This window comes from Myotis lucifugus, unplaced genomic scaffold, assembly GCF_000147115.1.
Source record: "Myotis lucifugus unplaced genomic scaffold, Myoluc2.0 scaffold_337, whole genome shotgun sequence".
NCBI lineage: Eukaryota > Metazoa > Chordata > Mammalia > Chiroptera > Vespertilionidae > Myotis > Myotis lucifugus.
The window spans coordinates 325,995-352,904 of NW_005871385.1; the positions used below are offsets into that span (position 1 = coordinate 325,995).

The 26,910-nt window shown below is 40.3% G+C and overlaps 1 protein-coding gene across 4 annotated transcripts in view; it reads right to left on the reverse strand.

The window, feature by feature from the left end:
* Positions 1 to 26,910, reverse strand: part of DOCK8 (dedicator of cytokinesis 8) — a 146,553-nt gene that overhangs the window by 87,918 nt on the left and 31,725 nt on the right. For 2 of the 4 annotated variants that reach the window (XM_023764565.1, XM_023764566.1), the window contains exons 5-13: positions 25,066 to 25,278; positions 19,826 to 19,911; positions 17,880 to 17,946; positions 15,557 to 15,706; positions 12,038 to 12,118; positions 10,647 to 10,806; positions 8,147 to 8,283; positions 6,562 to 6,655; positions 5,674 to 5,836 (exon numbers count right to left, since the gene is read on the reverse strand). In XM_023764565.1, the coding sequence (XP_023620333.1) occupies positions 5,674 to 5,836; positions 6,562 to 6,655; positions 8,147 to 8,283; positions 10,647 to 10,806; positions 12,038 to 12,118; positions 15,557 to 15,706; positions 17,880 to 17,946; positions 19,826 to 19,911; positions 25,066 to 25,278 (1,151 nt within the window). Of the gene's footprint in view, positions 1 to 5,673; positions 5,837 to 6,561; positions 6,656 to 8,146; positions 8,284 to 10,646; positions 10,807 to 12,037; positions 12,119 to 15,556; positions 15,707 to 17,879; positions 17,947 to 19,825; positions 19,912 to 25,065; positions 25,279 to 26,910 lie in introns of those variants that run through there. The other 2 variants (XM_023764568.1, XM_023764567.1) reach the window with 2 other exon arrangements.

Here is a 26,910-nt window from a genome sequence, read left to right on the forward strand (position 1 = left end):
CAACGAGTCGGCTTCAGAGCAGTGTTTCCAGCAGCTGATGTCACTGTGGACCTTTGCGTGACTCCATAGACCAGGGGTCCTCAAACTACGGCCCGCGGGCCACATGCAAATACAAATATTGTATTTGTTCCCGTTTTGTTTTTTTACTTCAAAATAAGATATGTGCAGTGTGCATAGGAATTTGTTCATAGTTTCTTTTTAAACTATAGTCCGGCCCTCCAACGGTCTGAGGGACAGTGAACTGGCCCCCTGTTTAAAAAGTTTGAGGACCCCTGCCATAGACTGAAGAACTCATTGAGAGGAACTCCATAAAAGGGAGGGGGAACTTTGATTCTTAAAGGAGGCCCAAGGCCCTGCCCCAGACCTCCTGAATGGGAGTCTCCAGGCAGGTAAGTGTCCAAGATGGACACTTGTGTTATTATAAAGCTCCACAATAGACTGAGGCACAACCACCTTCTCCCCACCCCGTCACCCACAGCAGGGAGAAGCTCCACTGGGCTCAGATTGGGAATCCATTTCCTTGGACAAAATAAAATCCCTCTCAAGGACAGCTTCCATTCTCTATGCCCCAAGTCCTTCCTAGCCACCTCATCCAGAATTATTTCTGGTTCATTCCTTTCCTTAGAAGTCCTATTCTCTCGATTACAACTTCCAGGCATGCATGCAAGATGGGCTTGCATAATTATCCCACGCCATTCCTTTTGGCCCTATGGGGTACAAGGCTGGTAGTATTCCTCAAAACTCCACTGTGACATGGAGACACCTCCCTTTCAGACCAGTTATCAGGCAAGCTTTGGGAATGTAGGCTTCTGGTCGCAGAACATTCGGCTGAATAGGAGGAGGCCTGGAAACAGCTAATTACCCATCAAAGAAATCGTGTTCTAACTGATAGGCTTGTTCTCGGCCAGCACAGTCCTCCGCAGCAGCCTGATAATTGGATAAAATGACCTCAGAGGCTCTCGGGGGCCGGGATGAGAAATGAAAACGCACTTTATGTGACTTCCCTAATGTAATCACCAGTTAAAGGGATGGCAAGGAGCTTAACAAGCTCATTACAACTTCAGCGCCTGTGATCTCTGTACATGCCCCCGTGGCCACAGGATAAAATACCCTTCAAGGTCGCACTAGGCCTTGGCCCCAGCCCGTGCTGTTTTCATTTCGCTCCCACCAGAAGGCAGCTGGCGTCTCTATTACCAGCTGCTGGGCCACATGGAAAATAAGCCAGGAGTTGGTCCAAATGTGTTTCTGGGCTAAGAAGTAGTGTTTTCTTAATCTGGGTGTGAAGAAAGAATGCTAAATTCAGATTTGGGTAATCCTATTTATCAACCCAATTTTTTCAGCTGTTCTCCACTTTCAGAATGGCTGTCCTCTGTGATTTTGCAAAAGATCTTGCCTGAGTCTGTTTCAGGGAACACTTGTTGGGCTCCATACCTCTAACCCATAGAGGTGGCACATGGCACTGGTCTAGGAGACGCTGGCTATTCCTGGGATCAGCACTCTGGCTCTAGAAGTTCACCTCTCTCCTTAGAGAAGGTGTTCATTTTATCAGTGAGCAACCCTGGCGGGCTCATGGGATGTTTCCGAGACCAGCATAGTTCTCCTATGACTGTTCCTTTAAGCAATAAGAATAAGGTGGAGGCACTAGGGACAGCATCCACAGAGAATACGATATGAATGGTGCCCTCTGTGGTACAACACAGTGACCCTGACTGAGTGCACCAGAAGGGGGAGGGCAATCAGAGGAGGTACCTGAAGAGGTAGGAGAATGGGGAGACTGAGGGCCGGAAGGCAACTTCAGGCTATCCTAAGCCAGTTTTTTTTTAAATATATTTTTTATTGATTTTTTTACAGAGAGGAAAGGAGAGGGACAGAGAGTTAGAAACATCGATGAGAGAGAAACATCGATCAGCTGCCTCCTGCACACCCCCTACTGGGGATGTGCCCACAACCAAGTACATGCCCCTGACCGGAATCGAACCTGGGACCCTTCAGTCTGCAGGCCGACGCTCTATCCACTGAGCCAAACCGGTTAGGCCTAAGCCAGTTTTATGTAAAGTTCCATGGCAGCTGCTCCTTTAAGAGAGATATGAGTAACCTGAGTTCTATTCAATTGGTGTTCAATGGAAACTTCACCCATATTAGAATCCTGTAATGTGTGACTCTAGCCACCACTCACACTCAAGGCCAGACAACATCCGCCATTAGAACCTGTAATAGTTCCCTCCACCCAAGGGAGCTCTGCCATTTATGTTAAAAGGACACAAATTTGAAATTTGAATCCTTCGCCCAATAGATATATTCTTTTTAAAAATAAATATATATTAAAAATATTTTTATTGATTTCAGAGAGGAAGGGAGAGAGAGATAGAAACATGATGAGAAAGAATCATTGATCAGCTGCCTACTGCACGCCCCCTACTGGAGATCAAGCCTGCAATCTGGGCATGTGCCCTGAGAGGAACTGAACCTGAGACCCTTTAGCCCGCAGGCCAACACTCTATCCACTGAGCCAAATCTGGCTAGGGCACTAACAGACATATTCTTCGTAAGTTCTGGATAGATCAAAATTTTTATGTCAGATCATAGTTTATATTCATTAGGAGAATCCTCTATAAAGAATTATCCCTGAATTTATCTGCTCTGTAAATCTTAATTTTTGTTTCATTTTCTTAAAGGGACATAGCTGTAACCAGGATTAGTCATGGGAATAGCAATGTCAACATGGAAAGTTACCCTATTTAACAAATTCTTAGAAAGATATCCAGGATTCAACTAAGTTGAGAGAAAACTTTTTTAACTGAAATAGGAACTGTTGTCTCTACTGAAAAAATAGTCTTGGGAGAGATAAGACATTAGGCCATACTTCTTACTGATACCATAATGTACATAAATTAGGAGACCTTTGCTTGAATACAGACTTTGATTTTCAGGCAGGAGGGGGTAGAAAAGCTATGAGGTTCTACGTTTTTTGAGGTACAGGGAGATGACAAGAAACAAAAAGAAGGGATAAATGACAGAAATGAGAAAATTAGGTCACCAACGGCAAAATCAGTCACCCCACCAATTTGACCTGGCGTTCAGTCCCGACTTGAGTCTTCCATTCCATTTTGTGAAATGGCAGTGGAAGTGTAGAAAAGGGGAGAATTAGTCCAGGACTGGTTACTGTCAAGACCAAACTAAACAAAACCACTATAAAGCATGTGAGGACTGGAGAAGAACTATTAACAATTTAACAGCAGCCCGGGAGATCAGACAAGATGATCTCTAAATTCCTTGATGTTTTCACGTAGTAAAATTCTTAACCAAGTTTATTACATCTCTTGTTTCTTAAACAAGGTATAAACAGTGGTGGGCTGGGAGCCAAGAAAAGGCACTATGAGCAAAATGGAGGGAAGTGTTTTCTTCTATCATTCCCAAGGGTAGCGACCTGGTTTTAATGGCGTGGCCTTGCATTTCCATAGTGTATAGAACAGCTTAAAGAATATTCACTTTGCACTCAGGGTCCGTTTCTCATGAAGCCAAGTTGGGTCCATAGTAGTCCTCCAGACTTGTTCTCCTTCGCACGCCTACATTTCTGAGTCATCAGCACACTAATGCATTCTGAGTCCCGCTGTGATGTAATTAAGGGTAATGTTTGCAGCAGGGAATACAGAGAGTTGTAAGTGCTTCCCATGGGTAATTAAATGCTGAGGGGAAGTTGAATAACTATAGAATTCATTTGGTGCAAGTTTATTTCAATTCCACAATCATTTTTTTCCAATCATAGGATAGGGTTTCTAAAGATACAAACACGACATCCATAAGCAAACATTTTCATGCCTTCATTTCCCTAAACAGAACGGAGAACTGAAACTACTTCATCTTAGGAATGCTTATTTATCTAGGAGGGGGACTTGGGTTGAGTTTATATGGAAGGAATGAAGTTAGAAAACGAAGAGCTGCTTCAGAAAGGATTAAATGGGGAAAGACATGTGTACCACACCAACATGAAAAGGAAGAGGCCCATTTCTAATTGTGTGGATGGTTGCTTGATTTTTTTCACTGTAGTTTTTGAGGCTCATTTATCCTGTCTGGGTCTCACTTTTGTACATCTGGAAATGCGGGGTGGGTGTGTTTGGGTTAGGTGAGTTCTGAAGTTCTTGGAATTCAGTCCCACATACACATGTCATATTGGACAGTATAGGTGAGGGTCTGGGGGAATCAGAATTCTCTTACTCTATGGAAAGGATTGCAAACTGGTACAATTTTGGGGGAAAAAAGTGGCAGTATAGATAGAACTTAAAATGTATATCACTTGTGACCCAGTGATTTCACTTTTAGGCATATTCCTTAGGAAAACATTCACACATGTGCACAGAGAGACCCAGACAAACTTCTCATTGCACAGTGTAAGAACCCCAAATTGGAAAAAAACATAAATGTCTATTAATTAAAAAAAAAGAAATGGAAAAATAATCCCTCTTTATACAAAGGAATACTATACAGCAGTTAAAAATGATGACAAAGTGCTATGTAAATCAATATTAATATTTCTAAAATACAAGCTGTGAAGTAATTCTCCTTCATTAAATTTGTGAAAATCTAATTAATTAAAATATCCTTTGAGTGTAACACACTGAATCAATAAAATCCACAGTAATAGTTAAACAAAAAAGAAAAAAATCATACTGTTGGATGAAAAGTACAGTATAATACATAGAGTGTGCAGCCACTTATGGACATTTAAAATGAATGTAAAAATACTACTACTTGTTGTTCACAGATACATACATATATATGTGTGTACACACGCACACACATACACATGTGTGTGAAACAGGAGAGAATGGAAGAAAAGACACACATAAGTTCATCATTGATGCTTGGGCAGCAAGGTAGAAGTCTGTGACTAGAGGAGACTTCAACTTAATCGGTATGATTTCACACACACACACACACTCACAATGTCATTTCCAGATGGTGGAGAAAAGGTGCTTGTTACAGCATTCTTCTCCGCATTAAAAACATCTTCTCAAAATAAAAACTAAAAATGTGAACAGCAATGGCTTTGGCAAATGTGTGTTGACAAGTTCCCGCCCAGTCCCGAGTCAAGCCTCCAAGAAACCCAGGCAGCCCTACTGTCTAGCTCCATGCTGTTCAATATGGTGGCCACCAACCACTTACAGCTACAAATTTAAATTCAAATTAATTAAAGTTAAATAAAATGAAAATTTCAGTTCGTCCACTGCCCTAGCCACATTTCAAATGCTGAATAGCCACATGTGGTTAGTAGCGATTGTACTGGGCAGCACACATGTAGAACATTTGTCATTGCCGTAAATTCCATGGGACAGAGCTGGTTTCAAGGTAAAAACCTGTCTAGTAAACACTGAGAACATTTTTTGGTCACATTGCTCTTTCCCTACTACATCCTTCTGCACATAGGAAAACCAAGGTAATGATGGTGAGGAATTTTTCATTTCTGGAAAGAATATGCCCACTACAATTATGACTGAAAAAATTAGATAATAATTTTTAGAACATGATCTAGCAATTATCTATAGTTTTGTAAACATATTTCATTTTTTCCAAAACTTAGTAACTAGGAAGGTAGATCAAAGGACGATGAAGGCATTGTTCAAACAAAACTGTAAATGTGGGCTCAATGGTTTGCCAAGAGCCTTTGTTTCTCACCTGTACACAGTATGAGGGACATACACTTCCCGGATTGGAAATTCCAAAATCTCTTTGTGTGGACGTGTCCGGTTTTCAGAAAAGGGTTTCACTGGCAGTAGTTCAGGAGTCAGACAACAATTGATTATCTCTGGAGCCTGAGAAATCTCCAGTCTGAGCAAGCCTAAAGAAAGAAAACGAGTGTTTTAAGAAAGATACTGTCATGTTAAGAGGAATCGAGAAAAATTGTTGTAGCATATTTCTTTTATGACAATAAGAAGTTGTGGGAGTGTGAGAGTTCTGAAATTCCCAGCTAATTTCCTGTAGCTGGAGAAAAAGCATGTCATGATAACTCTTGAGATTCTATTTCTAGAAATTAAAAAGCAAGAAATTGTAGAATGAGTAGAAATAGATTGGAGGATTTTTAAAGTCCCTTCCAGAACTACCACACTATCATAGTATATATTTAAGTAAACACTGGTGGTTCTCGAACTGGGATCTCTGGTACTTTAGGGTGCTGCAGAAGTGCCTCAGAAGCGATTAAGCTGAGGATAAGGAAGATGTTCTCGCCTTCTATCAAAGCATCTTACTTTCATTTTTCTTTGTATACTAAAAGTTCCATATACTATTGTAGAAGATGAAAAAGACTCTTTTATTCCAACAATGATCTGATTGTCTAAGAAACCAGATCTAAAAGTATGTTTATTTAAAGAATCAATGATTTAATAGAATAGAAAATATTAATAGAGTTTCCAAAAAAGTAGACCAATCCAGACTCAAGTCCTGGTGTAAAATCCCACATCTCATTTGGTACACATAATTTTATAAATTGCAGCAGTAGACAAATAATGTGTCTAATCACAAATGGCTTTGGCACAGTTTACGAGGATAAAGACAAGCCATCCACACCTGGAATGGACTTGACTCTTCTCTGTAAGGAAGAAGATCTTTTGTAGTCCGCTAAAAACTTGAATAAGTCTTCATCACTAAGGCGATCTCCCTCCTGCCAAGAGAGAAGTCAGGGTTAGTACAGATGCACCATTGACTCCCGGGGTAGGGACCGATGATTTATGGGAAGATTTTTATCTTTAAATTTTATTTAATTCTTAGAAATTAAGATTATAGGCAATGGTGAAGTCATTTAGTTCAGCCCCTTATCAAATATTTCTTCTCTACTACTCTTGGACTTATTGTCACTCAGCCTCTCATTAACCCTTCTGGGGATGGGGCTTCTATGCATTCTAAGGAAGTCTATTTGACCATTAGAAATCTAGGCCAACAGCATCTCCACCCTATAACTTAAGGCCACTGATGCTTGTTTTACTCCTGGAATAATACAGAATAAGTGTACTTCCTTCTTCAAAGATTTGAAGATGGCGACAGCATCTTTCCATTTTTTCCCTGTCCTCACTTTTTTCATATTTGTCTTGACTAAGCAGGCTAAGCATCAATACGGTTCTCTATGTGCCTACATGGGACACGTACTTTACCAAGGGAGTCACAGGCAAGAGCTCTAATCCTTGCAAGATAAGGTAGCCTGGTAAGGTAGGTAGGTGTAACTTATTCCCAAGTACAGATGAGAAAACTCAGACTTAGTTAAGTACTTTGCCCCCCAAGTTAATACAATTGGAAGTACATCTGGAATAGAAACCCCTTCAGCCCCATGCTATTATGGGTACAGTGCACAGACCCTTCAATATCCCTTCTGCATTTCAGATTATTAACATAACACCTTGAAATGCCCCCATGAAGATTGAGCTATGGAAATTTTCTAAAAGTCAAACCAAGCCTAAGGTTTTCTTTGTGTGGTAAAAATACACAATATAACATTTGCCATCTTAGCCATTCTGAGTGTTCAGTTCCCTAGTGTTAAGTACATTTACATTGTTGTGCAACTGATCTCCAGGGCTCTTTCATATTGCAAAACTGAAACTCTGTGCCCTTTAAACAACTCTCTTCACCCTGGAAACCATCATTCTACTCTAGGAAATTTTTTCTTTTTTAAAGAAATGTTCACTGAGCCAACGCAGAGCGCCATGTGCAATGGTCACCTTCTCTGAGCAAGTAGGGCAGCCCTGCAGTGTGCACATGGAACAGTGGTGAGAAGGACAACAGCCCGGTCAGGAAACCCCGAGACCAAGGGGGAACAATGCTTCCGCCAGACAGCTCTCATAGCCTGCTAATGAACTGACCATGAGGTTCCAGCAGGACAGTTTGTATTAGGACAGTTAGCCCTCAACGGAAAGAGCTAACACTCAATGAGCACTTGCTCTATCCCAGGCACTCTGAGCAGAGTTTTACCTGCCTCATGTCACTTAATCTCCCCAAAATCCACATGAAGCAAGCCCCATCATCCTTGTTCTGTGGATAATGAGATTTAGGCTTGGTGAGGTTAACTAACTTGTTCTCTTATTCATTACATATACGACCACTTTGGGCTCCAAAACCCATAACGTTATGAGACAAACCTAAACACGCTAACATGGAGAGATACCTGCTTGAAGAAGCTGTTAATGGTCATGCTGGTGGTCTTGAAGTTGGATCCGACCCCATTTTCCTCCAAGGAGAGGGCTCTTTCCGAAAGCCTTCTAGATTGGGATAAGGTTCTCCGCTCACCCACAGAGCTTCTTCCTTTATGGAAAACAATTGTCATTCTAAAGCTTGCCTTTCTGTTTGAAGACACAGCAGTTATTAACTTTACCGTATATAAGCTATGTGGAAAGTCACTGAACAAGAACACTGAATGTGGCCATTCTAGTCTTGAATAAAAATGTCCCTCCGCTGACCCCTACCTTTCTTAGCCCCCCTCTTGGAGCCCCTAATCCTCCTCTGACCAGAGCTGAGAGGACGTGAGCAGCTGCCCGCCCACGTGGATGGTAGGCCAGATGCCACCCTGCAGAGTCCAGAACTGGAGCCAGAACGGGGTCTGCAGATAAGCTTTATTTAGTCAACAGTGTTTGTTTTTGTTTTATTTTTACATTTTCATTCCACTGGGAGAGGCATGTACTCAAATGCCCTTGAAGGCATTTGGGAATGTGACCCAAATATGCTAGGGTCAGCCTGAGTATATTCTGAATCCCATTTTTCTTCTGCTCTCTGCTGACCTGCCTAATGGGGATTAGAACCCAGTCACACCCTGCCCTGGGCTGGGACCCTAATACTCTGCTTTGTTGTTTCTTATCCCCGTTTGACATTTAGGTGAAAATTTTATTGCTTTTCTGCTGCAACACTCAGGGGTTCTGTCGTGAATAGTCAAATTGCTTAGAACTCTAAAATGGCCAACCCTGTCTTTGAAGATTCCCTTACCCTTAATTCTTGCCGTGATGCTGAATTGGAACTTCTTGCTACCACTGCCCATCTACACTTGCCACATTGCCTCTTCTGGTTGCTTCTCAAGAATCAGCCTCTGTGGTCAGGTTAATTTATCCTTGACCTAGAGACTATGAAAGCCTCGGCAAGCCCTATGCCCGAATTTATGGGTTCACCTCACTTAGGGTGTCCTCTAGGTTCTATGCATAACTCTTTCAAATAAGGCTGCCTAGGTCTACATAGAGGTTGGCATTAAAAAAAGCATTGTGGCCTCCCCAGTGTTGCTAAGTGGTTAGAGGGTCAGCCTGAATACCAAAGGGTCTCGGATTCGATTCCCAGTCAAAAGGCATGTACCTTCGTTGCGGGCATATCCCCAGTGGGAGATGTGCAGGAGGCAGCTGATCGATGTTTCTCTCTCATCGATGTTTCTAACTCTCTGTCTCTCTCCCTTCCTCTCTGTAAAAAATCAATAAAATATATTTTTAAAAAAATAAAAAAAAATAAAAAAAGCATTGTGGCCTCCCCAGTGTTGCTAAGTGGTTAGAGGGTCAGCCTGAATATTAAAGGGTCTTGGATTCGATTCCCAGTCAAAAGGCATGTACCTGGGTTGCAGGTTTGATCCCTGGCTTAGCATGTGGGAGGCAACCAATAAATGTGTCTCTCTCACATAGATGTTTCTCACTCCCTCCCTCCCTCCCTTCCTCCCTCCCACTCTCTCTAAAAATCAATGAAAAAAAAATATCCTCAGGTGAGGATTAACAAAAACCAAAACCAAAACATTGTGGTGTGAAGATCAAGATGCACTAAAGTGAGGTTTGTTATTGATAAATCAGAAATAATACAGGAATTCTGACCAGAAATTATGCAACCATAACTCCAGAACAGCAGCAGTAATAACCAAGTACCCTTTCCTCCACTCCTCTGCTAAAGGCAACATTTCAGAAGTGGCAGAGCTAAGGAATGCAAGAGAAAAGTCACGAGAAATGTGACTCTAGACTTAAATATTTGCTGGATCCAAAGACATTTAGGAAAACAGAAACTCTGCCACAAGTAGGGGTGGGTCTACTTGAAAATTCTGTAGCCTCTTGAACAGTTTCATATCCAACCTGTTTTAAAAATTAATGATTCAGACCAAGGGTGAGGCGACGAAAAAGAAACATGCTAAGTAAATTGAACAGTAACTAGATATTCTATTGGCATCCACTTTTTCATTGCTGTTGGCAAAAGAAACTTTCAGGGGCTGGAAATTTTGCTGAGAAACCTAAGTTTTGCTTTTCAACCTCCATGACTTTAGCTCTTGTGTTTTGGAACCAATCATGGTTCCTTTATTTAACACACTATAGATAGTTATTATATTTTCTTGTTATTTTCAATAATTTTAAGAGGAAGTAGCTTCTTAAAATTAAGTTTTTAATGTGTCAAACTGTCCAGAAAATTCTAACAAAAAATCTTACTATAAGAGTATATTTAAATTCCACAAACATTCATGATAATTTTGGGGAATCGTTCTCTATTACAATCATGCGTTTGTAATCAAGCCATAAGAGTGTTTCAGTCTATTAATCTCCTTCTTCTTTCCCATTTCCCACACCTTACTGTACCCCAAGCCCCCACTAATAAGCAGTTGACCTCAGAGTTGGTGCATTGGGGAGCCCACCTCTTCCCACGGCAGCTGAAAATCTTACCAACCACGGACTCTGCATCGGTCACTTCCCTCTCCAGGGTGGAGACATTGAAGAAGCTTGCTAAGCTTATAGGAGCCCAGGCAAAGGGCATCCGGTATTTCCCCAAACGCTGGCAGAAAGATTCAGCTTGAAGTTTCAGTTTTTCAATCTTGTCTTTACTCTAGAGGAAAATGGAAAGAGACAAGCAGGGACAAACAATAGGGCACCAGCACCCAGTCAGTTGCCCTGCCATGGATAGGACAGGCATCTCCAAAATCCCTACCCTACTGATTAAAACGAGTGAGTAGGCAGCAAAGGGACACACTCAACGAAGGCCAGAAATACAGATTAGAAAAGGAGACGTTTACAAAAAGGCTACATTCAACTATTTAATACACCAGCTTAAAAAAAAAAAAAAAAAAAGTCCAAGGCTTACTATACAAACTAATCCACAAGTGTCAGTTTTAGGGGCTAGTAACTTGACTTGAATTTGCAGAGAGCATCTTGGGATAAAAAGTTTTATATATCATCTACCAAGCTCTCAAGAGAGCCTGTTTCTTCAAAAGTTGCCTTAGAAAACTCCAGAAAGATCTATAAAGGTTCTTAATAATTTCCTTATTAGGTTGACAATACTTCCAAGGAGTTCTTTCTAAATTCAGAATAAAAGGTAGATTTTTTAAAAAATGTCTTCAAGTGAAAAGATTTTTTTAAAAAGAGAAAAAAAGAGAGAGACATGGACATGGACAACAGTGTGATGATTGCAGGGGGTAGGGGTAGGTAGAGGTGGAAGAGGGCATAGAGGGGATAAATGGCGATGGGGAAAAAAATAAAATAAATGTCCTAAGTCCAATACATCTTATTTGAAATTTTTAAGTGATGCTGATTAGGCAAGTGTTAGTCCAGAAAGGCCACGCTTTCAAAATCTTGCTGGGTGCTGAGGAAAGATGTCCTCTCCATGGGCTCAGTACCGGGGTTGTGCTAGTGAATATATGATGTGCAGCAACCGCAGCCAATTTCCAAACATCCACGCCTGAAAGGCTGGCGCCCATGCTGTGGAGATAAGCCAGGGCGCTCTGGCACTGCTTGGTTCCATGGGGTCGGTGGCCCTCCCCCCACAGCTGGGTCAGAGCCTCAGAACCAAGGTAACAGGCCGCGGCTTTGCCCTAGTTTCATTTTAGAATTAGACATTCGTGTACATATCATCATTTGTTGAGTTTAATAGCTTATTTCTTTCAAAAAGTTACCATCAATGACCAATTTCTCTTCCTTCTTTGGTTTATATATAATTTATTAGGATCTCATATGAAAACATATGAAAGACTAAACCCTATTAACTATATTGTGGAACACTTCTGTGGAAATATTTCCTTATTCTAAGATGTTACCATTTAGCAGTATTCAAAATATCATACCTTTCCACCATCACTTTCTTTGATAACCATGTAGGGTTCCGCACAGTCTCCAATCTCTCCCTGTTGAAGGACTTTTTCAATCTACCAACAAAAATAACAGGAAAATAATGCACATAAATCACATGCACATAATGGAATCTATGCAACCATCAAAATTAGATTTTGTGACAATATTTAATGATACGGGAATATGTCTGGGATTATGTTTTTTGATTTAAAAATGAGTGTAAAAAGTACTGTATAGTTTTTGTAAAAACTTCATAAAGGCATATTGAAAAAATGATAGCAGATACACAGCAAATGTTAATAGTTATCTTTGTATGATGGGATTATGTGCTGTGTTGATTTTATTCCTATTGCTTATGTGTATTTGCTACTTTTAAACAATAAACATGTATTATGCCTACAATAAAAAATGCAATAAAAGTTATTTTATAAAACAAAACCCATGAGACATATGTAGGAAGTGAAAAGCTCATTTTCTTTATTATTGCTTACAATGTAAAAAAGAGATATGACCTCTGTAAAAGTCAGGTTGGGGACTCAAACCTTCCACAAAATGAATAAATGAACAGAATAAATTATCTGTAATTGTCTCCCTTGTATTGCCTATTAGGGCTGCTTCTCTAGCTTTAACGGACTTGGACAGGAACCAAAAGCAGTGAGATAGCGCAGCTTTCCACTTTGCTAACTGGCTGGTAATATGGGAATGCCGCCGCTGGTAATATGGGAATGCCACTACTGTCCAATATCTCCTTCGATTTTGCTTCAGGTAAAGGATCTGGCTGACCATAAGTTTGAGCAGCATATTTAGGAGACGGAAGAGGAGAAAACTGTAACTCCCTAACCCTCTGTTCAAAGAAAATTTAATTTAACTCAGATGTTGAGGAGAAAAGCAAGTGATTTAGTCTGTATCATTAGTCGAGAGGATTCTTGAAGATATGCGGGTTAACATATTCCAATAGGCACACATTCTTAATAGGTATTATCAGTGAGGTGCAGAAATGCCCTCGTTTAAACCAGAAATACCCTAGTGACATGGGACTGCTCAATGGACATCCATCTCAGGGACACTGTAAGCAAGAAGTCTGTCTTCTCACAAAAGAAGTCTCAAATCCCTCCCATTGCCAGAGGATGAAGACAGGCTGATCCCCACGATACCCCAGGTTGAGAACACAGACACATAACACTCGAGCTGGAGGCTGGCATTCCTGTTAGTCAGCCATCATTTGCTTATTCATTAACTCTAAAAGCATTTGTTGGGTACCTTCCCTGTGGTGGCTGCTGGGGAGGTAAGGGGGTGAATACAATACATCTGGTCACCAGGCTCCTGAAGCTCATGGGAGCTTGCAGAGAAAACTGGAAGGAAGCTAGTTTTTCCATGAAGTCAATGGATAAAAATAGACTTTGAACAGAAATAAAGAACTCTTTCATGAGGACTCTGAGGTGAGGAATGGGATACATGGGTTCACGCATTAGTACCGCGTGGAACCCACGGGAGAGGGAGCTCCAGAATCTGGACATGGGAACATTCAGATTCAACCAGATCAGCAGATACCACTCCCTTCACCAAGCTGGACAAGGACAACTCCAGCTACTTGGTGAGAAGGAGCTGCAGGCTGCTATGGGAGCCCACTATATGGTCCTTCGTGATTTATGGGTGAAAGAAATGAGTGAGTCCTCATAACTATGGTAGGTAGGGGAAAGTCACATACCAGCATTACCTGGAACATTTTTGAAGGTAAAAGGCTACCCTCTGCTCTACTCAGGAGGGGCTGGTGCAATGGCTTCCATGTGTATTTTTAAATTTTTACACCAGATTCACTCATCCTTACTCTCCAACCTCCAGTTAAGAAATAAAACCTTTAAGCCTGAAATAACCCCTTACAACAATATCCTATACAATACTAAACTAGGTAACTCTAAATACAGCTAATATCCTGTTAAAATACAGTTAATATCCTGATGCTCAGCCTGACAAGAAAAGAAAAAAGGTTCTCTTTATTGAATGGCAACTGTGTGGATAGATGTGATCAATGTTACAACACCATTCACTATATATGTAGAGAGGAGGAAGCTACAGGATGGCATTCAGAAAAGAAAAACAGGTCAGAAGCAAACCAGGGACTATATGAATAGATTTAAGTTCTTTAACTAAATCCAGACATTTAAGAGAAAGTTTGTTATTGCCAAATGAATGCATTAATACATTTGAAGACTTTTGGATATATTTAGTAGTAGTAGTCCATAGGTAACTGCTGATATTTAGCACATGATTATGGATTAACCAAAATAAAGTCATCCTCTGAGAAGTGAAGTAAAATTTGGCTTTATAGAACTAGCGTTGGTTTCCCAGACTGGGAGAGAATTCTGAATTTAACTACAGGGCTTCTAGAGTGAGCTGTAAGCTAATTTTCCTATGTGTCTAAGTATTACTGCAAGATAAAGGACACACACTAAAGTTTGACAACAAAAGATATGTCTTTGTAGTGACAGAATTTTAATTATAGTTTCCATGAACTTAAATAAGTTCCCTTCAAGCTATAGAAGCCTTTCAGAGTCTGGTGAAATGGAGGAAAGGAAGCTAGAATGGAAAGACATATGCCACTTGTTAAGTGTCTTTCAAGCCACCTAAATTCTTTGAAATCTTTATCCCACTCCCATGGGATCATGGGGAACTCACGAGATTACAAGCATCAAACTTGGACATCTGGGTGTACATGAAATCAAATCACTAATTCTTTTATTTTTTAATACAATTTTTCAGTAAAGAATCAATTAAATGAATTATTTTACTTAAGGTAGGTAAAATACTCAATGTTTGTTGCTAATTTCCAACCAGTCATTTAGGTGTGTAGAGAAAGTCTCTGGTTTTCTTATACCAGCAAAGAGTACAGCCTAGAATGAAAGGTTCTTTTACATATAATTGCCCCACCAGACATAGTACTTATGCTGTGAGATGGTGATAAAAAGAGAGAATTAAACTTGCAAAATATAGCCCATACCTCAAACTGTCAGAGCCTGCACTTGCGGTCATTTAACTATGGGCCTCTAGAAAAACATGAACATCATTAGGAAACTCTGCCTGAGATAGCAGCAGCCTCCCAGACGGAATAGCTGAGGGTGCTTTCCTTGGTTAGGAGGAAAGGTGTCTTTAATGTGGCAGGCTTTATTTTGTAATCACAACTACCCATTGAAAGTGGTGTTATTAGCCCCATTTTACAGGTGAGCAAATTAAGTCTCAGAAAGGTTAGGCAATTGCCCCAAAAGTCATGTAATAACTAGGATGCAAAGCCAGGATTCACAACGAGGACGGTATGACTTTCAAACCCATAGTTGTTCTAGTATTCAACACAGAATTTGCTTGTCAAGGAAAAGGGATCAGTTGAGAAGGAAACAAAGTGAATCTCACAGAAGACATAGAGATACGTTCTGACACCTCTCTTACCTGACACATGCACTGAGTCTAATGCAAAACTGGGAACATCAGAATGAGCAAATCAGGTTGTGTGTAACTACCTTGACTACTAGGTAGATGTCTGAGGATGGATAGGTGACGGAGAACACCGCAGATCTCGCCTGACTCGATGGGGCAACAGAGGGCGTGTGGGCACGGAGAAATCCTTTGAACTGGTCAGAGTTCAGGTCACAGTGAAAATTTTCTGAGATCTGTAAATGAGTAGAAAAATGGAAAATAAGTTAGACTTGTTGCTCTCATGGTCTAAGCATGTTAAAAAGGAATGAAAAACCACAAAGAAATTTCTCCAGAAGAGTAAATATAATTATAGACATAGTTCATAACTAGTGGCTGTTGGGAAATCTGCTACATACAGGGTGTCCCCCAAAAATGTATACACACTTTAACAGCTGATAGCTCAATTTTTAAAATGAAATGTATTTTATTTGTTTGTTTATGTATTTATTTTTAATCCTCACCCAAGGATATTTTTCCATTCATTTTTAGAGAGGAAGAGAGGGAAAGACAGAGAAATATCAATGTGAGAGAAACACATCGATTGGTTGCCTCTTGCACGAGCCCTGATCAGGGGCCAGGTCGGGGAGGAGCCTGCAACTGAGGTACATTCCCTTGACTAGAATCGAACCCGGGACCCTGCAGGCCGATGCTCTATCCACTGAGCCAAACCGGATAAGGCGAAAATGAAGTGTATTTTAATAAGCACTGCCTTCATATTATTCAAAGCGTGTGTATACGTTTTTGGGGGGACACCCTATATTTTGTCACAATCTCTAGGTATTTTGGAGTCGTTTGAGAGATGTTCCAGGAGACATTTAAATTTTTCTTAAACCACCAATAATTTCTGAATAGCAGTGATGTGATGTGCTCTGTACTGCCCTGAATAAGAGCAGGACACTGCCTCTGCCCTCAATTAGCTTAAATTAAAAAATGAGGGATAAGTTAAATATGTAACTAATACAGGAAGAGCAAAATATTAAGTGACCACATTCATACAAAGAGCACTGTTGGAGTTATAAGGGTGAGGGATCCCATCCACTGGGGTGAACAGGATGCTTCTATTAGAGTGAGACAGATGGGCCTTGGAAGAAGATCCTGCCAGCAGAGCTGGAGGGTGACCGAGTGCCAGGGGAGAGTACAGCACAGGAATCGCTCAGAGGCCAGAAAACCTGGAGTGAATTCACTTCACAGAGAGTAGTCCAGCTTGACTGCATAGGCAGGCTAAGAGGGAAAGAATAAATGAGAGCCATATGGAGAAAGCCAGGCATGGAAGCTAAAGAGTTTTATAAATTTTTAAAAATTGTTTATTTATTATTATTTTTTAATCCTCACCTGAAGACATGCTTAGAGAAAGGGAGAGAGCGAGTGAGAGAGAAACATTGATTGGCTGCCTTTCGTAAGCTCCCTGATCAGGGATCAAACCCACAACCTTTCTGTTCACAGGACAACTCTTTTTTTTTAAATATTTTATTGATTTTTTTACAGAGAGGAAGGGAAAGGGATAGAGAGTTAGAAATATCGATGAGAGAGAAACATCGATCAGCTGCCTCCTGCACACCCCCGACTAGGGATGTGCCCACAACCAAGGCACATGCCCTTGACCAGAATCGAACCTGGGACCTTTCAGTCCACAGGCTGACGCTCTATCCACTGAGCCAAACTGGTTAGGGCTCACAGGACAACTCTTAATCAACTGTGCCAATCCGGCCAGCCTATAGAATTTGTTTTTTAATGTTACAGGTAGTGAGGATCCCTTAAAGATTTTGAGCAAGAGCATGACTCCTTGGCTCACAGTGTAGTGTTACTTAGGACCACTGTGTGGCTGGGTCTCCCCTTCGTCACTAATAGAGTGATAGCTGAGAACTGGCTGCCCAGGCAAAGACTACATTTCCCCTCTTCCATGGCAGTTAGTAGTGAATTGTGTGCTCAAGTGATGCGTCAAACCTCCAGGCCGCTTTCACCCATCTTTCCCCTTTTTCGGGAGGTGCAGTGGCAGTGACAAAAATGACTTTGGGAGAACACATATTGAAGATGGAGGAGCCACGGACAGCTTAGGGTCCTGAATGGCTGAGGGGCTCAGACCACTGCTGACCTAGCACCCACTACCAAACCAGGCCTCCAGCCATCCTCTGGCCAACCTCCAGCAGGCTTTCCCTTAAATATTCTTCAAAGAATATAAATGACTAACATTCCCTGATCACCCCTTCAGAAACTGCAAAGGCAACAGAACTGGGTCTATCAAAGGTCGTTTGCTTTCAAATCTGATGTGTGTTTGCTGAATAGAAGTGAGATTTAAACATGTGAGCCCAAAGACCCATCAACAATATGTGTGCCCTCAGGGATGGGCTATTATTTTCAATTCCTTACCTTTTTCCTTTCTTTAACATCGTAGAGAGCAATGCTGGCAAACAGAGGCTCAATTTCTATCTCAAACCTGTGAGAGCAAGAGAGAAAATCTGTATGGATTTAACTTAGATAATTGCAAATTTTCTGAAAGTGCCTGAAGCTGAAAATCCAGGTTTTTCTGCGTAACTTTCTGACTTCTTAAGATTTTTCTCATTTCCTTTTTAAATACCACACAATTCAAACAAAGCATGTCTGCAGTCTGGATTCATCATGTGGGCATCTATTTGCTGCATCTACTATAAAGCAACTGTCTCCAAGTTACTTCATTGTTTACTTGTATAATAAAAAAATAAATCACATAACCTCTATATATGTGTATTAATTTTGTACTTGCATATTAAAATATTAAATACATTATAAAACATACATAATCAAGACATTTTAAAGGCTGAACTAAATCATTCAAAATAAATCACAGTATTAGAGCACTTGCTTTCCGCACTCCAGTGGATTGTCTTGGGAGCCCCCTGGGGTGCTTGTGCACCTCTCTTTCCTCTTTGTAAGCTGCTACTTTAGAGAATTAGTTCGTCAATTTCTTCAAATCACAGTCCCTTTTGAAAATATTAAGTTGTAAATGCTCTACCTAGGCAAATTACATGAGCATATTCTATTATATCCTATTAGGAGGGTCACCCATCTCTTAAAATCAGTTGATGGACCCCTTAAGCAGCACCAAGTTTGCAACTAGAGCATCTGGATACTGGATGCAAGGCTTTGTTTCAGCCTTGAGAACTTCTCTGGGACTTTGAGTCTTTTCTTGAAAATGAAGTTGTTAGACCAGATAGTCTCAAAGTTCCCACCTGTCACAAACTCCTAACTCTAATGCATAGCCTCCCAGTTCCCCTCCTTGAACCCAGTCAGCATGACTGCTCACCCTCTTGGGCATGTCTCCTTGATGTTGTAGCCCCCTCCCCACCCTAGCCAATTCCACCAGGGAAGGGGTCCAGAAAGGCACGCTCTAGCCCTGGCAGGCGGACCGGAGGGGGGAGCCTCCTAGTCTTTCAGCGGGAGGACCGAGTGGAAGTGGCTGTTCCGTTCCCCTCTGCATCGTTCAGGAAGTCCGCCCTATTGTCTGAGGCTCTCGCCCACCCCCACAGGATGCCAGGATGCACTTCAGATGCAGTGACTAAGCCGTTTAGGACGGAAGGAATTCTCTCCTATGATGCTTATCACCAAGCCGGCTAGAACTTTCCAATAAACGACAGCTGTTCTCACAGGTGGGAAAACATGGCCACTAAGATAGACGTGCATTATTAAACAAACAAAAAAACAAATTGAGTCACTTGGATTTCTCTTGATGAAAACTGTGAAGTGTAGTTTCTAGTGACTTTTCCCCCCAACTGTCAAAACAGAAATTAAGTTGCATCGAGCTGTTTGTTCAGTGCACTGAAACTGGGTTTTAGTTGCATTTATCATTGTGTTTCAACAGAGGTATGCTGGCAAATGTTTAAAAAACATGTCTCTGAAAAAAAAAAGGTTTTAATTTGTAGCATTTCCTGGTTTTGATGCCAATATTTCCACCAAGGCCAATATCAAGCCACCAATGTGACTTCACTGAGTAAAGAGCTGGGAAGAGAAGAGCATGATCCACTGTCATGAGTCAGAGCTGAGCCCAGCACACCAGTGGCTCTCACTGTTGTTTAACGTAGGCCATCTCACTCCATCTCCCTACGTGCCTGACCCTCGTGTGTGCCTTCCCCGTTGTAGAAGAAAGACTGGCAAAGGCTTGGTAGGAATAGAATTAAAATCCAGCTGACTCCAGACTCTGCTCTTTCCATGACCTCAGAGCTGCCCACTGTTATATATGTTGGGAGATGCTCCCTAATTCAAGCTCTGAGGTTAAAGACACAGTTTGCATCTAAGAGGCAATATAAACCTCAGTGTAGTTACCCATTGCTCATACTTACTTTAGGGTCAGCAACTTGACCCATATTCTGTTGCCCAGATGTTCCTTAGGGCATTCTGGCACCGGACGTATTTCCACAGCATCCTCCTGTCATTAATCACATGGTAAAGAAATCATTAGTGAATTCCCACCAGAGGAGTTCCAGCTGGAGTTAACCCAGGGAAGGGAAGGCTGCCATCCATTGCTCAATTCAACTTGCATTTGCTTTATTTCCAATAGCAAGCAGAATAACACTGACATTTACAAGAGTTTGTTACCCAACCCCTAAGCTTGAGAGTCAGCATTTACAGCAAATTATCTTCTCCTTGCAGAAAGCCAAGCATTGAAGACAAAGAGACTGAGGGAGGAAGGAAGGAAATGTGAACGTGGATATGACTTAGTAACATCCACCAGATGGCATTGCAAAAATCTTATGTCTATTGTTGGGTTTTTTTGTTTTTGTTTTTTTTGTTTTTGTTTTTTTGGCTACTCTAAGTACACATTCAGAATATTTCTCCTGCCAAGGACTTTTCTAGTAAATATGTGTGTTTCAGACTTGAGATCTGAGTCAGAATAGTTCACTGAAGGCTGTAAACCATCAATACTATAATACAGCATCTTTCTCAGTTCATAAACAGATGATAGAGATTTGGGGATAAATTTATAGGTTCTATAAAAAAAGGTCCAGCTAAAAGTTGCTAAAGTTCTATGTACAGAAAGGCTTAGTGATGACAAATTAAGATATATACCTATATTTTACCACATTGGGACTCAAGACTTAAAGAGAAATATCAAATCCCTATTGCAACTTTTAGCATTCAAATCTAAACTATTATAGTATCCTAATTATATTCATGTAGGCAACCATAAAGAGTGCAAATCCCTGAAAACTTTAATTTCTGCTTTTGCACTAGGCTATCCAAACCCTGGTCAGCAGTCTGCAGCTCACACGGGTCTAAGAATAGAGTCATATCTAATTGTATTTTGCTGGGCTATAAAGGATGGGCGCTCCCCACCAAATACCCCACAGCAACCATAGCATTCTTACAAATAGCATAAAAGTCACCTTCTTGGCAAATCTGTACCTAGTGGAGCTTCTGAGTTTCTTCCAGGGAAGGCACTGTTCTGATGTCTACACTGAGCGGAACTCCCTCAGAACAAGCTGGAACTTTTAGGGTGCTCAGAACAGACACATCGGAGAGGGATGGTCTACTTATTGGAAAACAATCTCAACATAAAGACACTCATGGGTTTCTAAGGCTACATTTGGCCTGGATTCACTTTTTTAAAAAAGCTTTTCATTTGGGAAATTATAAACATATACAAGTATAGAGAATAACACAATGAACCACTTTTACCCATCATCTAGCTTCAACAATTTCAACTCATGGGCAACTTGGTTTCATCTATATAATTCCACTTACTGCCTTCCCCTACTCAATATTGGATTACTTAGAAGCAAAGCTCCAAACATCATATCATCCCATTTATAAATGTTTCAGTACAACTCTTAAAAGATAAGGACTTATAAAAGCACATAACTGTAATACCATTATGACTCTTAAAAATTTAACAAAAATTTTTTGTTGTCACTAAATATGTAATCAGTTATACATTTCCCCAACTGTCTTAATTTTTTTATAGTTAGCTTTAAAAATTAGGATCCAAACAGGGTCTACATATTAATGTATTTCATAAGTTTCTTCTAATCTGTATGAGTTTCTTAAGCCTTTACAGTTATCTGAAATAGGAATGAATTCCCAAAGAAGCAGAAGAGGAAATATGAAATTTTAGTGGATATGAGAGAGAGAGAGAGAGAGAGAGAGAGAGAGAGAGAGAATAGAGAATAGAGAATGAGAGAGATGACATGCTTCCATCAGTTGACCCAATGGATCTTGAGGCCAACTCTACAGCTGCCTACCTGTAATTTCATTATGTGAGCCAAAAAATCCCATTTTTTGTTGGGTTCTGTCACTTGCAACCAAAATGCAAATTCTTCACAGATTTGGAGTACAGAGGCAACTTTCTCATGGATCAACACACAGGACACCTTTTATAGACTCAGTGAATCAGGGAAAGAACTCATCTTTGTCTATGTTGGTAGTTGAATTCTACTTTTACCTCCCCTATGGACTCAGTCATAATTTGAATGTAATGGTTCACCTCTCTTCTAACTTTCCTCACTAGGAAGTAAATTAATGATAGTATAAAACAATTTCATTAATGTATTATCAAAAAACCAGCATTTGTAACCATTTCATGGTAGGCCAAAAATTTACCTTTCTTCCACAGGGCTTTATTTAAAGCAAGTACAAATTACAAATATAAATGCAATTTCTATGTGTCCACCTACAACACATTAAAGGGCTGGTGTAGGAGCACTCAAGCATTTTAGACATACCGATTTACAAATAACTGGTACCCTAATTACAAAGCATTCCTTCCCACTCAATAAAGTGGGTCCCATTAGGACCTCTGCTAGATTATAACTTTCAATCTCAACTGAGTTTCAGCATTGTTCAAAGACCATAAAACAAAGTTCCTTTAAAATAGTCTATGATTCACTCTTTTAATCAGTTCAGACGGGATATTCTCCATTGAGGGAAACTTTAATGAGTTGGTGTCTCACTGGAAGTATTCTCCTCATCCTTTAATTGTTTTCTCTCTTCTGGTGCCCACTCTGGGTCTCCTTATTATATACTGGCACCTCCATCATGTAACTGGGAGGAAGAAGAATGCAAGTGAAGGTCAAGTCAGCCAAACTTAATGTTTCTTGGACAAATTTGGTACAAAATTTTAAAGTTGTAGATGGGAAATTAAAAAGTTATGAGGTAAAATATGGTGCATCATCTTTGAATTTCAATTATGAGTGCCAATTTACCTGGTAGTCATATGTAAATAAATAAACAAGCAAACATAAAATTTAGAATTAATGGTTTAGGATCTCCATCCTATAATTTAATTTACCTGTAGAACCTTGAACAAGTTATTTAACCTCTCTGATTATTACTTTGCAATGTGAAAGATGGAGATGATAACACTGTCCACATTATTCATATTTATTTTTAATCTACCCCATTCAGAAAAGGATTTGAGTCCACTGACTAGTCTACAAATAGATGAGAAAACCAAGGTAGTTGGAAAATAAGAATAAGAAAAAAGGAAGTTGAAGTAAATTCAGACCACCGATAAATAAGCTGCTAGACTTAGTAGAGGTGAACTAAGTAAAGAATGTAGAAGAGTAGATTACAAGATAAGCACAATCTCTAAGTATATAAGTTTTCTCAGTGGAAGCACAATTCTTCTTTGTCTGAGGGTTTGAGGGACAATTTCCCTGTGGATCCCTATTGAGGTGGGTGCTGGGTGAGATGTAGGTCAATGTCCTCTATCATATTTGCATAGAGGACACAATATCACATCTCATGACTGCTGTTTCCCTTATTGTCCTTTTTTGCTGACCAGTGGTGAACTCATCGAAAGGCCAGTCAGCTAACATAATTCTCAGCGATGGGGGTGCCACAAGGTGCAAGAATCAGGCTCCCTGATGGTCTTGCTTGATCCAAAAATCAAATTGCAGATAGAGAGTAGATGGAAGACATATCTTTTATGCAAAATTGTCCCAAATCATATTCCTTGCAACTGAACTTTTAATAAAATATGGACAGCAGAGAGATTATGGTAATCTGACCTGGCAAGACCCAGAGTGCAGGTATTCTAACATGCAGAAGGGAAGACTGGGAGCCTAATATGAAGAATAAGGAGCTGAAGCAGTCTTGAACAATGTTCACCCCTGATCCCATCTGAAGTGCCCTGGGGAGTGACCAAAGCCTAAATTATCAAATTGTTCTTGGCCTGGTCCAATATAGAGATACGTGAACAAACAAGATCCTAACGTTCTATGCCTTGGGAGCATGGCTGTGACATTTCAGGCTTGAATGCTTTCAGAGATTTAAAAAGAAAAATCTGAACAAGCACTAAGGAACATCAAGGTTTAAGTAATACATCTTGATGGATTAACTGCAAAACATACCCCCATGTAACTGAATGGTTTGACTGGCTGAGTGGGATTACTGCATGTGGATCCTCGAAATGTGTTTTTTTTGTATAATATATTTTTATCGATTGCAGAGAGTAAGGGAGAGGGAGAGAGATAGAAACATCAATGATGAGAGAGAACACCCCCCCCCAATGGGGATTATGCCTACAACCTGGGCATGTGCTCTGACTGGGAATCAAACCATGAGCTCCTGGTTCATAGGTGGACACTCAACCACTGAGCCATGCTGATCAGGCTCGAAATGTTTTGAAGATTAAATGAGATAATATCAGTGAAAATATTTTGTAGAGCGCTTATGAAAATCCTAGCTATTATTGGAATCTCATTTGTGTAATTGATCAATAATGGGTTCTGCTATTACACAAGCTTGCCTTAGTAAAATAAACAGCCCCAGCCAAGCTGGTGTGTATATATATTATTATACACACACACACACACACACACACACACACATATACACTGAGTGGCCAGATTATTATGGCCACCTGACATTTGTAGGCAAATTAGCTATAATTTCGCACTGAAGTTGCTAGAGGGCCAGATCATTATAAACGTCTTAATAGCACAACATACCTAAGTATCGTTGCTGGTTGATGGCGTATTCCCAATGGAAATGGCTTCTTCCAAGACAACGGGCCATGCCACGGTGCTCGTATTGTGCAGGAGTGGTTTCAAGAACATGAGGGAGACTTTACCTTGCTTAGGTGGCCCCCACAATCACCAGATCTCAATCCAATTGAGCATTTGTGGGACGAAGTTAAAGGAGCCATCAGGCAGCTGGTTCCACAACCATCAAATCTCACAGAACTGGACAGTACTATTCATCAGTCATAGTTGCAGATTCCTTGAATCACCTTTCAACATCTCGTAGAGTCAATGCCAAAAAGAATCGCCGCAGTATTGAAGGCAAAGGGTGGCCCAACGAAGTACTGATAGGGTGGTCATAATAATCTGTCCACTCAGTGTGTGTATATATATATATATATATATGTATATATATATAAACATTAATTGTTATATGTAACAATTACATATATATATAATTTTTAAACTGGAAAATAAGATTATATCTATATAAAAAGCCCTAGAAATCATATGATTAAACATCCTGACGCTGCTACACAGTAATAATGACCAATAATATTATCCCGGAGCCTCCCTGTGTCTTCACTGAAATTCTCCCGCATGGGGATGGTCGCACCCACCTCGTCCACCGATGGGTAGAGGGCAAAGAGCTCGGCCTGCCGGTTGGTCCTCCGGGCCTCCTCGTTCTGCTTCTCAAAGTCCTCGGCACTCACGTGCTCCAGGAGGTTTTCCAGCCGCTGGTCCGGCTGCAGGCTGCGCAGGTTGAAGTCGAAAGCAGTGAGGGGGCCTTTCCCAGACACATCACACAGCACCTTTAAGGGGCGGGGGCCTGCCTGTGAGAAAAGACACATCCTTGTGAGAGAGACTGTGGATCTAAAATGAGAACGAAACCATCTGGGATGTCTCAGCACTGCTCCCACGTGCGATTATAGCATCAGGCCTCAAGGAGTTTCTGAGCCAACTGGGGGTTTGACAAGAATCACATCTTCGCTTCCTACCCTGAGCATCCTAAAATGAAATCTCTCCTCCCCACCTGGAAACAGGTAATTACTCATTAGGTAGGTAAACCTGAACTTGCGGAAAGGTTTGAAAACGGCACGGTGTTCCTATCGGTTTTTGGTGTGTTCTTTTCTGGAGATTGGAAGCCCACGCCTCTTATGAGCCATGCTCACGTCTCATGTTCAAGCAGAACAGACGGGAACAAGGTGTAACAGAAAGGAGACTGGCCTAGGGAAGAGAGGGACCTCATCCTAATCTCAACTCCAGAACCTGGCTTTTGAAACTGGAAAATAAGATGACCTGTGAGGAGCCTTCAACATTAAACCTTATCTAAACTCCAAAGCTGAATCTATGTTTCTGGAGACAGAGCTGTGGGCATGGGAACAGATTTTAGTAACAGTTACAGGAATAAGCACCAGAAAAAAAGAAAAAGTGTTTGCTATTCAAGTAGTATCCACGTTTAGCTGCAGTGTGTTTGAAAAAACTCTTAAATCAATCATGAAGTGAATGCTTTATTCCATTAGAAATGTCTTGGAAATTTGGAATGCATATCTAACCAAAGACTTGGCAAGGACTATATAACCATAATCAATAATATGTTGTAAGAATATAGCTGGATCTGTTATAAACATCTATAAAATTGATGGTAAAATGTTATACTAAAGTTCTACTAAATGGATTACACCCTTTACAATTTCTCTATAAGGTACACTTTTTGTGACATCTATCTACCTCATAAAAAAAATGCTACGTTGCTAGATCATAAATTTTACCTAAAATGAATGTGCTAGCAATAATCAATATTAACACTTTAATTATTAATATTTTTGTTTGTTTTAGAATTTGTAAAAGCCTTGGGGAAATGAAGTGGATTTTCAATTTCTTTAAAAGGATATCAAGAGATATATATGTATCTCCAGAATTTATCCTAAGAGTACCACTGGACAAGTAAGCAAAGATACAAAGACAAGAGCATATCTGAAACATTGTTTTTAATAACAAAATGACAGAAATAATCTAAATGCCCCCTAAATGACAGAAATAATCTAAATGCCCCCTAAAAGAGGAAGCATTAAGAAATTTTAGAACTTTTATATAATGAAATGTTGTGCAGCCAATAAAAAAGAAAAGGACATATATTCATTATATTGTATTGTTAATATGAAATAGAAAGTTATATAATATTATGAATAATATGACCCAATTTTATGAAATATCTGAGTACCATGAAGTCATATCATATAGGTATTTAACTTACATAAATTCAGGCATCTGGCCTCACCGTTCTACTTAATAAGGTAAATAAGGATGAGAATGAAAGGGAAGATGTTGCTGGTCATTTCATGGTGTGAGTATCACTCCATAATGAGTATTAGTCTAATACTTAAAAATATAGTTTGTTAATAACTTGCCCCTGAAACCCAGCCAATGACTTCACTGAACGTTCTGTTAGCCTGCTGGAGGAA